The sequence below is a fragment of the Antedon bifida genome, chromosome 5 (assembly GCF_963402885.1).
Source record: "Antedon bifida chromosome 5, ecAntBifi1.1, whole genome shotgun sequence".
Taxonomy (NCBI): Eukaryota; Metazoa; Echinodermata; class Crinoidea; order Comatulida; family Antedonidae; genus Antedon; species Antedon bifida.
In genome coordinates, this window is record NC_136230.1 from 31578638 (window position 1) to 31591201 (window position 12564).

General features: G+C 31.2%; 2 protein-coding genes across 5 annotated transcripts in view; one reads left to right on the forward strand and one right to left on the reverse strand.

Annotated features, from left to right (window-relative positions):
- The window catches only part of LOC144842400 (uncharacterized), a 25808-nt gene extending 13257 nt beyond the window's left edge, over window positions 1-12551 (forward strand). For 3 of the 4 annotated variants that reach the window (XM_078698852.1, XM_078698849.1, XM_078698851.1), the window contains 5 exons: window positions 2825-2906; window positions 4051-4190; window positions 4542-4719; window positions 8970-9610; window positions 9969-12551. In XM_078698852.1, coding sequence (XP_078554978.1) covers window positions 2825-2906; window positions 4051-4190; window positions 4542-4719; window positions 8970-9610; window positions 9969-10289 — 1362 coding nt within the window. In that variant the 3' untranslated portion in view covers window positions 10290-12551. Of the gene's footprint in view, window positions 1-2824; window positions 2907-4050; window positions 4191-4541; window positions 4720-8969; window positions 9614-9968 lie in introns of all 4 variants that reach the window. The other variant, XM_078698850.1, reaches the window with a different exon arrangement.
- Window positions 1-12564, reverse strand: part of LOC144842397 (protocadherin-9-like) — a 215377-nt gene that overhangs the window by 2427 nt on the left and 200386 nt on the right. The gene's annotated exons all lie outside the window — the stretch shown is intronic.

Sequence of the window (12564 nt, forward strand, 5' to 3'; positions counted from 1 at the left end):
ATCGTCTCTGACATTACCACCTTCATACATTTCATTCAATATGTATACTATTGCACTTTTACTAATAACCATAAAGACTTCTGATTCATTTCTAATGAATTAATTCTTTGTGTTCCAGCTTAATGAAATATGTTTCTCTATTCCTCACAATGTAAAGATAAGACAATGGGTTAAGTACAGCACTTCATTTTACTTCCTTTTAACCACCCTTTGCCATTTCACACATCTCACTTTCTACTCAGCTTTTCTACCCTTTTTGTAATACTGCAAGCTATATCTTTCAATAATGTCAAAATCATTACAAGAACATAACACATGATGATGAATAACACAACTGAAATTAAAACCTATTGGGAAGGTTTCTATTGTAACAGCATGTCAGTTTGTTTATATAACATCAATCATTGAAACTTCACTTAATACATATTATTGGTAAACAGTAGCCAATCTGGATCCTAACGTTTTGGTTGCCAAGTTTCTTATATTTTTTTTTTTAACAGCAAATAGAAATTGATGCCAAACAGATTTAATTGTACTTTCACTTCATATAATTTTGATTCATTATAATTAGGCCTACTTTATCTTCTTCATTTTTTTCAATTTTAACAAATCCACTCTGATTTGGCGTATTTGCCATTGTAATTCAATATTCTAATTTACAAGTTCAAATATTTATATTATTCAATTCACAAATAACAGAGATATTGCCCTCTTAGCTGGCTGACAGAAAACAAAACAATTTGTAATACAAACATTTCCACAGCAAACAACTTTAACGATTTTAGATCTAAATATGGATACATTATCATTATATCATTAATATTCAAATTATTGGAATTAACATAACAGATAATAACATACAGAAAATACATGATTATTATCATTAATTTCTTTTACTTTCATCTCCCAAATCATTATCATCCTTCCTACCATCATAATCAATGTTCTGTATCATAATCATCATTATTATCAAGTGTTTAAATGATCATTATGACATCTTCTTTTCTTTAAAAACAAAACCCCATTAAAGTCAATCCCCTATGACTGATTTCTTTCAGCACAATTTAAAGACAATCATTTTCTGTTTACTACAGCTGTGTCTTAACTCAATCAATATCACACATAATGTCACTTCTCTGTTTTAACAATAACTCTATCTAGGACCATTGTGAAACCTTGATAATGCCAACCAATAACGTAATCAAATGTTATTTTTATTTTGCTTACGTCAACGCTTATTAAAATTATGATCTCAAACTGAGATACTAACATTGCTTTTACTTTATTAAGAGATAATAAAGATAGCTATTCTTTTGAATGTCACAGTAAATTATACTTTGACTCAAATTAAATGGTAAATAAATTATGAATCCATTATACTTATTGTAAAAAATACACTCTTAATTTCTTTCTTCTCACAAAGGCTTCTTGATAAAATGAATGAACTAACTTTTATGAATTTTAAACGAAAGAAATAAACCACATAACTCATAAAAATTAAGGTTTCTACACAATGCTATAACAGGTTATTTTATACTAACAACAACATTTCTCACATTTGCATTTTTTTCAGTGTAATGTAGGAATTTTATAATACTGTAATGGTATTATGGAATTTATATTCCATCTGTTGATTATTTATAGTTTATAAATATTAATTATTTGTAAATATTCATAAATATGTGTATATATTATATTAATACAGAGTAATATTTGATTACTTTTTACCCAATCCCAATATGTGCAAGGCTAGAATGGATTTCCTTGCCCTGTGGATAGTTATTTTTTCCCTGTATTTTACCATTATTAATATTACATTACATTATTATTACATTACATTTAATATTATTACATTATTATTATTATTACATTATTTTTACATTATTTACCCTCTATTTAGTCCCTCAACCATAATATTTCCACTTGTAGATTTCAACCTTATTGTTTGATTTTTTTTATGTTGAGATATCTATACAAAATTAACTTGTCACAGACCAATGGGATTAGTATAATTTGTAGCCTAATCCCTAGTAATCACCTTAATATCCTGAACCAGATTGTAGAGGATTAATGTATAGATCTTGTCTCATCCTGAATTTCCCTCCCATAAGTGTTTGTAGTAAATGTCAATTGTGTTGTAGTTGTTGGCGATATACGTACAGCAAGCAGTATGGCGCACTCAGTGGATTCACAGGAAATTGAATCAGGCATCTAATTTAAGTTGACTCATACAAATAAAACAGCCCTTAAATTTTTTAGTCAGTTATATGATCTTCCTCGGGACAATACACCTTTTGTTTTTTCCATACTTGACGAGAAAAACAACATGCCAAGGATATACTCCCAGTCTCCGGTCATCCCACACAAAAAGCCTTTTAGGATCGATAATCCATTTTCGGCGCCGCAGTATGCTTGCCCAGTTATTCACAAAGATAACGTGTACAGTACAATTGGCCAGGCACCTCAGGTGCCGTTGAAGCCGACACCTTACTATCACAAACTGAGACGGAATATTATTGTGAAACCGTACAACTCCACCACTGATGTTTGGGTGCTGAGGCAACAGTCACCACCAGAGCCTCCGAATAATTTACCTGACCAGAATAGGAATCATTTGTCAGAACTTAAGGATAGTTTATCAAGATCTAGCAATGTATCGCACTTAAAAAACAATTTTTTGTGTTCTAGTAATAAGACTGTAGGACCAAAGACTGTGTGTGACAATAATAATTATTGCACTCCAATCATCAAGCCTTTTGGGCTGGTTTCTAACCCTCCTAAGCGTGTACCACCACCAGTTAAGCCTAAGTCTTCTACCTTTCAGAAAAGTATGTCTGCAGCCATGTCCAGTCACTGGGCGGAGAAGAGGACTAAATATACCGGTAGAGTTTCTAAAAGTACTGGAGGTAAGTACATTTTTTAAAATTGTTTTAAAATATATTTTCCTAATAAAACAAAGAATGTATCTAATCTATGACCTTTGACATTCTTATATACTGTATCTCTAAATCTATATTTTTTATAAAAAAGGATAAATTATAATATTTTAATCTGTATGTCCTTGTTTGTGAGACAACAGTCTTCTAAAGGATTCAACATTTTATTAAAAATGCATTTTAAATTATTAATATTGCGTAAACCATTTAAACAATTTTTGGCTGGATGTAATTTTTTTTTAAAATTAAACTTCTTTGTCATTTTGTGTGGTTTATATTTGATTCACAATTCAAAAGATAATTTTGTATTATTAACGCTAATAAACACCAAACAAAAACTACCTTTATAGATTTTAAACAAAATGAAGATTTACTACACAATGCTATAAAATGTTATTTTATACAAACAGTCATCTTTCTCAAACTTGCATTTGTTCATTTTACAATACAATTTTTTTGTATTATTAACCCTAAAAAACTCTATTCAATCTCTTTTATGCTATATTGAATAGTATCTGATCTATACACTGAGATAGCAATCCTTTAACATTATTTATAATCGTGTAATAATTAGGTGTTTTACCAAACCTAATAATGCGCTTTATATAGAAAATGTAAATGAAATTATGAACAGGAAGAAATTAATTATTATACTGTACATGGGGGGTAGGCTGTTGTTACCCCATGACTCATTGTTTCCATTAGACCCATTACTGCAGTAACAGTATTAAATAGCATTATTAATCTTCATTATTTATTCAAAAACTGTTACAAATTTACAAAGAATTTCACATGTTCTAGGTCTGTCGTACAAGACAAATGCATGACAACGAAATACTCATTTAAAAAATAATAAATAAAAAAATGTACTGTACAAAAAAAACAACATATTTCATTTTATTTCACTTTACTAATAGCTTTATTAAATAAAGTTGAGGAGCCTAAAATGAAAGAATAGCTTCTAATGAATATAAAATAAAAGTATAAAATATATAAAAACATTTTTACATTACAATTTTTTGGAGAGAAGTCATCTCATATCAAATATGAATTAAAATGGATAAAAATAATTGCATGAAAACGAAATATATAATATTGTGTGTGCTATTTTCAGATGCAGCAGCATATCTAGATTTGGATGTAGTGAAGACGTCAACTAATGGTCCTTTGAGTCATTCAGCGGCCAAACATAAAATGTCTATCAAGCCTAAAACCAGAAGAGCTACAACTAGGGGTAGACTATCATCTTCACAAGTAAGTACTAGGGCTAGTGGACTATTCCCAAGTAAGTTTATTAAATATTAATTAATAGGAGAATCAGTGCTATTATATATATAGTCCCTTGCAAAGTAGGCCTACTTTGAATATAATCAGCAAAGATTTTGCAATCTGTTCAAAACCAGATTAGAAAAATAGATAGATACCATTTTACAAGCTCTGCTTCCCATTTTTTGTAATTTACGTCAGGGTAGGGTAAAACATCAATAAACATGCCTGGTGCAAAGCTATTATGTGGTAGTTATTTATTCACCTGTATCACAATCCTCTAACTTATAAAATATACCATCTATTTTATCTATATATGTTTTCTTTTTTTATAACCAGAAAAAGAGTGAACAATCATCTGAAGATCCCTCATTCAATGATAGCTCAGTTTCCAGTAACATAGGGGAAACAAGTGTACTTTTAGATAACAAAGATGAACTTAGCACGTCTAGTTTGCTAGAAAATCAACAAGAAACCTCAGAAACTCTTCCACTTAATAAGGAGACGTTCTCAACAAGTAAGTCTTTATAACCACCAAACACAGGCTGTATGTTATGTTGCACCAATACACTACTTTGTATAGGGAATTTGCTTATATGGGATGAATGCCTATTATATTTTCAGTTTAGGTTCTCGTCTATTGCGCCTCACAAGATCCTATCTATTATTTTTATTTTTTATTATAAATTGTGTAACATTCTTGTAGGTGGTGCAATATGGGGTTCTGTACTAGTATATGCAAACTTCTTCTTTTGTTATTTGTTATATAAATCATTGTGCTATATATTAACAGGGAATAATGTCGCCAGTGTAGAATAGCAAAAAGCTATAAAAAACAACCTTATTGCTACACAAGAATAAATCTGCATATACTTTGCAAACTATTTTTATTGAAAAAACAAACATTTTATTTATTTATTCATTTTTTATTATGTTTTACCAAATAAAATTGTATATGACAGAGTGAGGTGTCATGGGGTCAGGGTATAAAATTTTGCATAAATTTGTATCATAATTCATTAATTAAATCTGCATTTATTTCGTATACTTCTATTTTTGTTGAACAAATTTATTATCTAATAATTTATATATAGAATTCAATGTTGACTCATATATTGTGAGAAGGTTCAAGGTTAATCTATAGCTGACAGTGGGAAGAACTAAATCGGAAAGAATTGCTATATCTCACTGATAACCAATTGAAACTACGCCAACAGATGGTTTTGCATTTAACCATCTCAATCACATTATTGAAAGTCTGTCAATAGACTCCATGATGTCAGTAGCCACGCCAATGTCCCAGCACTGCACAAGATTTTTGCATTGTATTGTATGTACAGCATTATGCAACGTCCCACAGCCTCCAACTCAAAATTGTATGTCGGATCCAGGATTTTGAATTAAGTGCTCAACTTTTAACCAAATGTCCTATATTTTGCATTGTTGTTGTCAAAGGGGGTGACTCGGTGGATATGCTTACTGGTGGTACCATGGAAGAGTGTATTCCCTGGTGGTGCAAGGTACCCAAGCCTTATTGCACAACTCAAATCAAATATAAAGTTTTCTTACGATGCATTACTAGCAGCATGGTACAAAGCACCACAGCCTTATTGCAAAACTCAAAATAACAAGCATTAGCACTCGTTACTGGTGGTGCGAGGTACCGCAGCCCTTGTGCTCAAATAGAATAATAAGCATCATTACGCGGCATTAATGGAGGTAAACGTTCAACAGTGCAGCCTCGCAGGCAAATCAATTAAAGTTTTAAGAATCGTGATGCGTTCTCTAGGTCAGAATAGATAAATACATAATTGGCTGCCATTACTTTGGTCAATGCCGTAATCTACCTATTTCCCATCATCAAGATCAATTTGAACTTTAATGAAATTGATTTGCCATCATTACGTAAGTTACGCAAGTCAGATGAAACGTTGAAACAAGGCCAACATATTCATTATCATCAAAACTATTATTTAATATTAAATTCCAAGTTATAATGTTAGCTATTGGACAATGAATGATTTAAAAATGAGAACACAAGTTTATCTTATCATATTTGTTTTTGTTGTTTAAAATGACCCTATGGCCAGCATCCGGAACCATAAAAGGCAAATGTAGTTTACCACTGATTCAATTATATAGGCTCATGACACATTTCCTTACATCCTTTATCATTTATAATAAAACATTAAAACACAACTTGTGGAAAAATGTCATCACATTTCAATGAAACATGTTTGTTAAGCTCGGTCTACACTATCAAACTAGTTTGACAAAAAAGTGTGATGTGCTCAAATATGGTAGTGATATGACATCATCATGTCCATATATGGGCACATCACATAAAGTACGGTAGTGTATGCAGAGCTTTATAGACGGAAATATTGAATACAAGGATGGACCATACCTCAAAACAATTTTTATATAGTAGTGCTCAATTATCAACTTATTTAGAGAATGCATTTTAAAAAAGAAAATGTTGTACTGTTTGTCCAGAACAGGAAAATGATTTGTAAAATGGGCAAGAAAGAACAAAATCATGTACCAATATAAAAAATCCGTTTAAACCTTTATATTTTTATTATTACAATTACTTATTTTACTGAGACATCTTTAATTTTAATTTGTGTGAACTTTGTGTAATGTTAATGCAAGTAACTAGTCCTGTATTCTTTTTGCATTCTTAAATATTTGTCAATATTTTATAATTTCTTATTTATGTTTTTATTCTTTCGCAGTTTTATAAAGCTGGCTTCTCTTTTCTTCTGTTTTGTGTATTTTGGTGATGGGTATTCTATCAGAGTTTATTTATTTCATTCCTTGCTTTTAGAATTCATTAACATGTCCTCTGTTGCCATGGAGATGCGATAAACATCATCCATGTTGTAACCAGGAAATAACACTCAACCATTGTTGCCATGGAGACATGCCTACATCCGCTATTTAGTTCAATAAACTATTGTAGTGCTATCATTTTAACTATTTGACTTTTAACATTTTTTTATTAATTTATATCATTTAATTAAGTTTATATGACATTAATAATAACTAATTATACTTTATATTTTATAATATTATACTATAAAATCTCATCCAGAAGTTTGCGATGTACATTAAATTTGCAGACAGAGAGAAACTACCCAATGGTACATTGGAAATTAATTAATTAATGAATTGTGAAGTTGAGGAAATCTGTGAATAAATTAATTTAATTGTTAAATAAGCCGACATTTTTATGGCATTTTAAATCTATGATGATTTTAATGAGGTATTAGATCATTGAACTCAGCCACCTAGCTAGCACATCCTATTTCTCACCTAACCTAATTATATTTTAAGACCATATTATTAGGACGCATGCTATTTAAAGAATCTTATTTTACATAGGATAACAATTATTAAGTACAATGCAGCTAATATTAGCTTTGTAAATAGTTACCAAGACTTTTAAAAGCTTTAGGAAATAAGACTTACATGCATGTTTATTCAATTAAGTAACAACTTAGCTGTAAGCATTTACTTAATTTGTTTTCATTCTTAGTCATATAAGTAAGTACTAAAATAACTTTAATTTACATCTTGTAGATCTAAAAAAAACGCTAAAAAATGGCTAAAGATTTTATGATACATTTTGACTTTCATTGTGTTTGGCGTCGTCCTTTTTGGCTTTTTAATTTTTTGGCTAAAATCTTTTTTGGCTTTCATTTTTTAATTGCAAAACAAATTTATAAATCACAAAGGCAGGAAAAGTTTAATCCCACAATGCAATGTACTTGTAATTAAGGAAGTTGTCCAATAGATCATTGTGGATATACTGAGCCAAAAAGAACATTTTGTTGATCCTCCATCATACAGCTTTGACTTTAAATTATTTACTAAAGCTCTATCTACACTATCAAAATTTATGGGACAATAAATACGATGGTGTCATATCACTACCATGTTTTTGTCAAACTTGTTTGATAGTGTAGATAGAGCTTAACATTTACTTATTCAAGATCCAACAGTGTGTCACAAACACAGGATCGCCATAAAATATAATATAACATTTGATTTACATTTAGGCATTTCATACATCTTATCTAACTATCCCAGCATGCATTTTGATTCTATATATAGCTATTATAATATCAAGGTTAAAGGTATGGATGATAACTATTATGTCATTAGAATAGGTATATTAACATATTAGATGTTGCATGTTTTTTATATTCTAACAATAGCTATAGTTTAAACATAGGTATATTAACATATTAAATACTGCATGGTGTTTGTACACTACGCCCATTGATAACATGACTATTTAACAACAGTATTACAAAGTGTACAAACATTGCATTATGGACTCTAGTGTTTGACATACACATATAGCACATAGTAACCCTATATATTAGTGATGACTAGACGACAAAAAAGACACCTTAATTTTGTATTATCCCTATCTAATCTTAGGGGACAATAATGTGAACATTTTAAAAACATAAGCTCTGTCTACGCTATCAAACTAGTTTAGAAAAGGTGTGATGTGGCCAAATAGGGTAGTGATATGCCCAAATATGGTAGTGATATGACATCATCATGTCCATAAATGGGCACATCACATTTTTTGTCACATAAAGTTTGATAGTGTAGACAGAGTTTTAAACATTTACTGAATAGGAAGGTCATTATAGTCATTTTTTTAGTATAAAATTTGAAAAAAAAATCCTTTTACTACCTTTGGTATAAGAACATATTTCTAACAGATTTATATTTATTTAATCTCAGGTGACAAGAATGCAGACGTTGTTAAGGCTGAGAGTTTTAAACAAGAAGCAAGTACTGAAGCAAAGCAGAAATGGACTCCTCCTCCCACAAGTCCTCAATACATAGTAGACCCACATCTGATTATCAACAAAAGTAAAGAGTTACACAGTGAAACAAGAAAGCCTGTGACAACAACAAACAGAGAAACACAAAAAGAGAACACAAACCCAGCTGATATGAACAAACAGAAAGAGACTGTTACCACATTTAAATTTGACAAAACTGAGAAAACCGAAGCACACAAACCAGTTATTATTGTTCCATTAAAAAAAGATGATGTACCCAGCAATAACATTTTAACCCCATCTGAACTTGTAATACGCAACAGACCCGTGAATAAAATGGAAGAACCGAAGAAGGAAGTTGTACAAATGAACGAGAATAAAATGAGTGATGAAGAAGAGGATGAACAACCAAGGAAGAGTGTCCGTGATCGCATCTTACTATTTCAGAGTACGGCATCAAAAAACAACAGTAACAACTCAAGTCCGATTGAAGTGAGGAAAGTTGAGATAGAAGTTGCTGATAAGAACGGAAATAAAGAGATGGTACCTTTCAGAGTGAACTCAAAAGATGAAGATAATGGAAATGCTTCACATAAAGTAAGAATTTTGAAATATTATATTATAATGTACTGTATCGTCACAATTGTCATTTTCATTATTTTTGTGAATGACATTTACAAACATACTTTGTTGTTTTTTTTAAATATTTTTTGGGTGACCTCTTCAGTCAAAGATTGGTCTCCCAGAGGGCCCAGTTATGATCAGTTGCTGTGTGTGTACTAGTACACATGGGTAACCTCATACTCGTCTCGAAAGATGTACTAGGTTCTTTAAAGTACACATATTGGATTGGCATTACTACATGACAACAATCAAAATCATTGTTGATTACCATCATGCAATTTTGCAAATATTTGTTGTTTATATTTGTCTGGTTTTGTTCCTCCTCCATCAGGTACTCCTATCAAATTCCAATTTTGGTGAATCCTCTGAAACCAGCAGCAAAGAACAAGAGAGAAACCAACAGAATAAACGCAACAAACTCACGTTCAAGCCTAAAACGGACATCTGCATCGTCTGCAACAAACCTGTCTACATGAACGAAATGTCAAGGTCAGAGGGCAAGATCTTCCACAAAGCATGTCAGAAGTGCGTGGAGTGTACGCGTACATTACAGGTCGGCAACGTTTTACTCGTCGGGAACAAGTTGTACTGTCGTATTCACGGATCGCAAGAAAAGATGAAGTTACTTAAAATGAGATCAGAAGTTGATTAGTTTAGAAGATTTTTTTTAGAAGTTGTAACCGATTACAAATGGGATAAAGTTTGGGGAATAATTAATATAAGAGCTTGAACTAGAACCTGGTTATTTAATTGTGCATCATAGATGTTAATAATGACTTTGTATTTTGATAGTAAACTGGAAAAAGTAGTCTTCACTATCCATCTTCTTAAACCATTGGAGAAAGTGTTGGTTGAGCCAAAACCAATTTTCTTAAAATTAAGACACACCCCCTCTATAGTTTATATTGTTGTTCATCAAATGTAATATTTTGTTTATGTGTGATATGAAGCAATTCTAGCTTGCATTATGTTAAGAGGTTGTATGAGCACAAATTATATTGTGTTGTAAATAATCAATAGCTTAATTAAACATGGTTTCGGGGTTTAATAATGAATATAGATTATGTTTTTTTTTGTTTCCCTCACTCAACCTGAAAACTGTAAAATATTGTTCTGTGTGCATTTTCATTGGTTTATTATTTACCACAACTATGTACATATTTTAAACAACTCTTTAAAAAAAAAACATAAAAACATAATATTGCAAAGATTTTATTTTGAATAATTGTTTTCATATTTAAAATGGTGCAGAATCGACTCAGTTCAGGATTTGAACCCAGGTGTGATTATCTACTGTGTCATGATTTTAAGCTGTTCAAAATATGAGGTTTTAGGTATATTTTGTAACAAAGAACAGTTGTGCTTCAGAAGTTTAGTGGCCAAGAAGGAGATCAACGTGGTAAAATGTAATATAGCTCGCTTCCACACAAAAGTATGTTGTAGGCTGTATACAGCGAGAGATATTGCGAGAATAATTGGAGCCTATCTCAGAGTTTGTCTCAGCAAGTCTCGGAAGTCACCAAGACTTAAGAATAATTTGAGCCTATTTCAGAGTTTTTCTCTCAAAAGTAGAGCATGTCTTGGAAGTCACCAAGACTTGACAATATTTTGAGCCTATTTCAGAGTCTTTCTCAGAAAAGTAGAGCAAGTCTTGGAAGTTACCAAGACTTTACAATAATTGGATCCTATCTCGGAGTCTGTCTCGGAAAAGTAGAGCATGTCTTGGAAGTCACCAAGACTTAGAATAATTGGAGCCGTCTCAGAGTCTGTATCGGAAAAGTAGAGCAAGTATCGGAAGTCACCAAGACTTGACAATAATTGGAGCCTATTTCAGAGTCTGTCTCAGAAAAGTAGAGCAAGTCTTGGAAGTTACCAAGACTTTACAATAATTGGAGCCTATCTCAGAGTCTGTCTCGGAAAAGTAGAGCATGTCTTGAAAGTCACCAAGACTTAAGAATAATTTGAGCCTATTTCAGAGTCTTTCTCTCAAAAGTAGAGCATGTCTTGGAAGTCACCAAGACTTGACAATATTTTGAGCCTATTTCAGAGTCTTTCTCAGAAAAGTAGAGCAAGTCTTGGAAGTTACCAAGACTTTACAATAATTGGATCCTATCTCAGAGTCTGTCTCGGAAAAGTAGAGCATGTCTTGGAAGTCACCAAGACTTAGAATAATTGGAGCCTGTCTCAGAGTCTGTATCGGAAAAGTAGAGCAAGTATCGGAAGTCACCAAGACTTGAAAATAATTGGAGCCTATTTCAGAGTCTTTCTCAGAAAAGTAGAGCAAGTCTTGGAAGTCACCAAGACTTAAGAATAATTGGAGCCTATTTCAGAGTCTGTCTCAGAAAAGTAAAGCAAGTCTTGGAAGTTACCAAGATAAGTGCCTTGCCATGAAGAAAATGGAATATTGACAATTGCCTTGCCGCCATGAAGGTACCAAAGGCGATCTATTTTCTTTAGATTTTACAATTATAATACTTTCTATATAAATATTTTCGGAATAAATGATTTACTCTCTTATATTTAAATTTAAAGTTGGAATTTAAAAATGTGTGTGAATTTATACATTTAATACATTTTTATTGGTAAAATGTGTTGATAATGTGTGTTGCGTTGATAATGTTTGTTGCGTTTATAATGTGTTTTGAATTTATAATGTTATTTTGCATTTATAATGTTACTTTGGTATCCTTTTATACTATGGCAATAACATAATAATAGGTTGGCCTAAATAGCTTAGTATACCATGTGTATTTTTAGCAGTAGTATTGCAATTTTATAAAGTGAATCTAATTTACGGTTTTTATCTAAAAATGTTTATTCTAATGTAAATTTTACTATACTTGTATATTTTGCTAATTGTCTGTTTATTCTTAATATATATATATTAATAAACAATATACATAAATTCTTGTGATTTTTTTGATAGA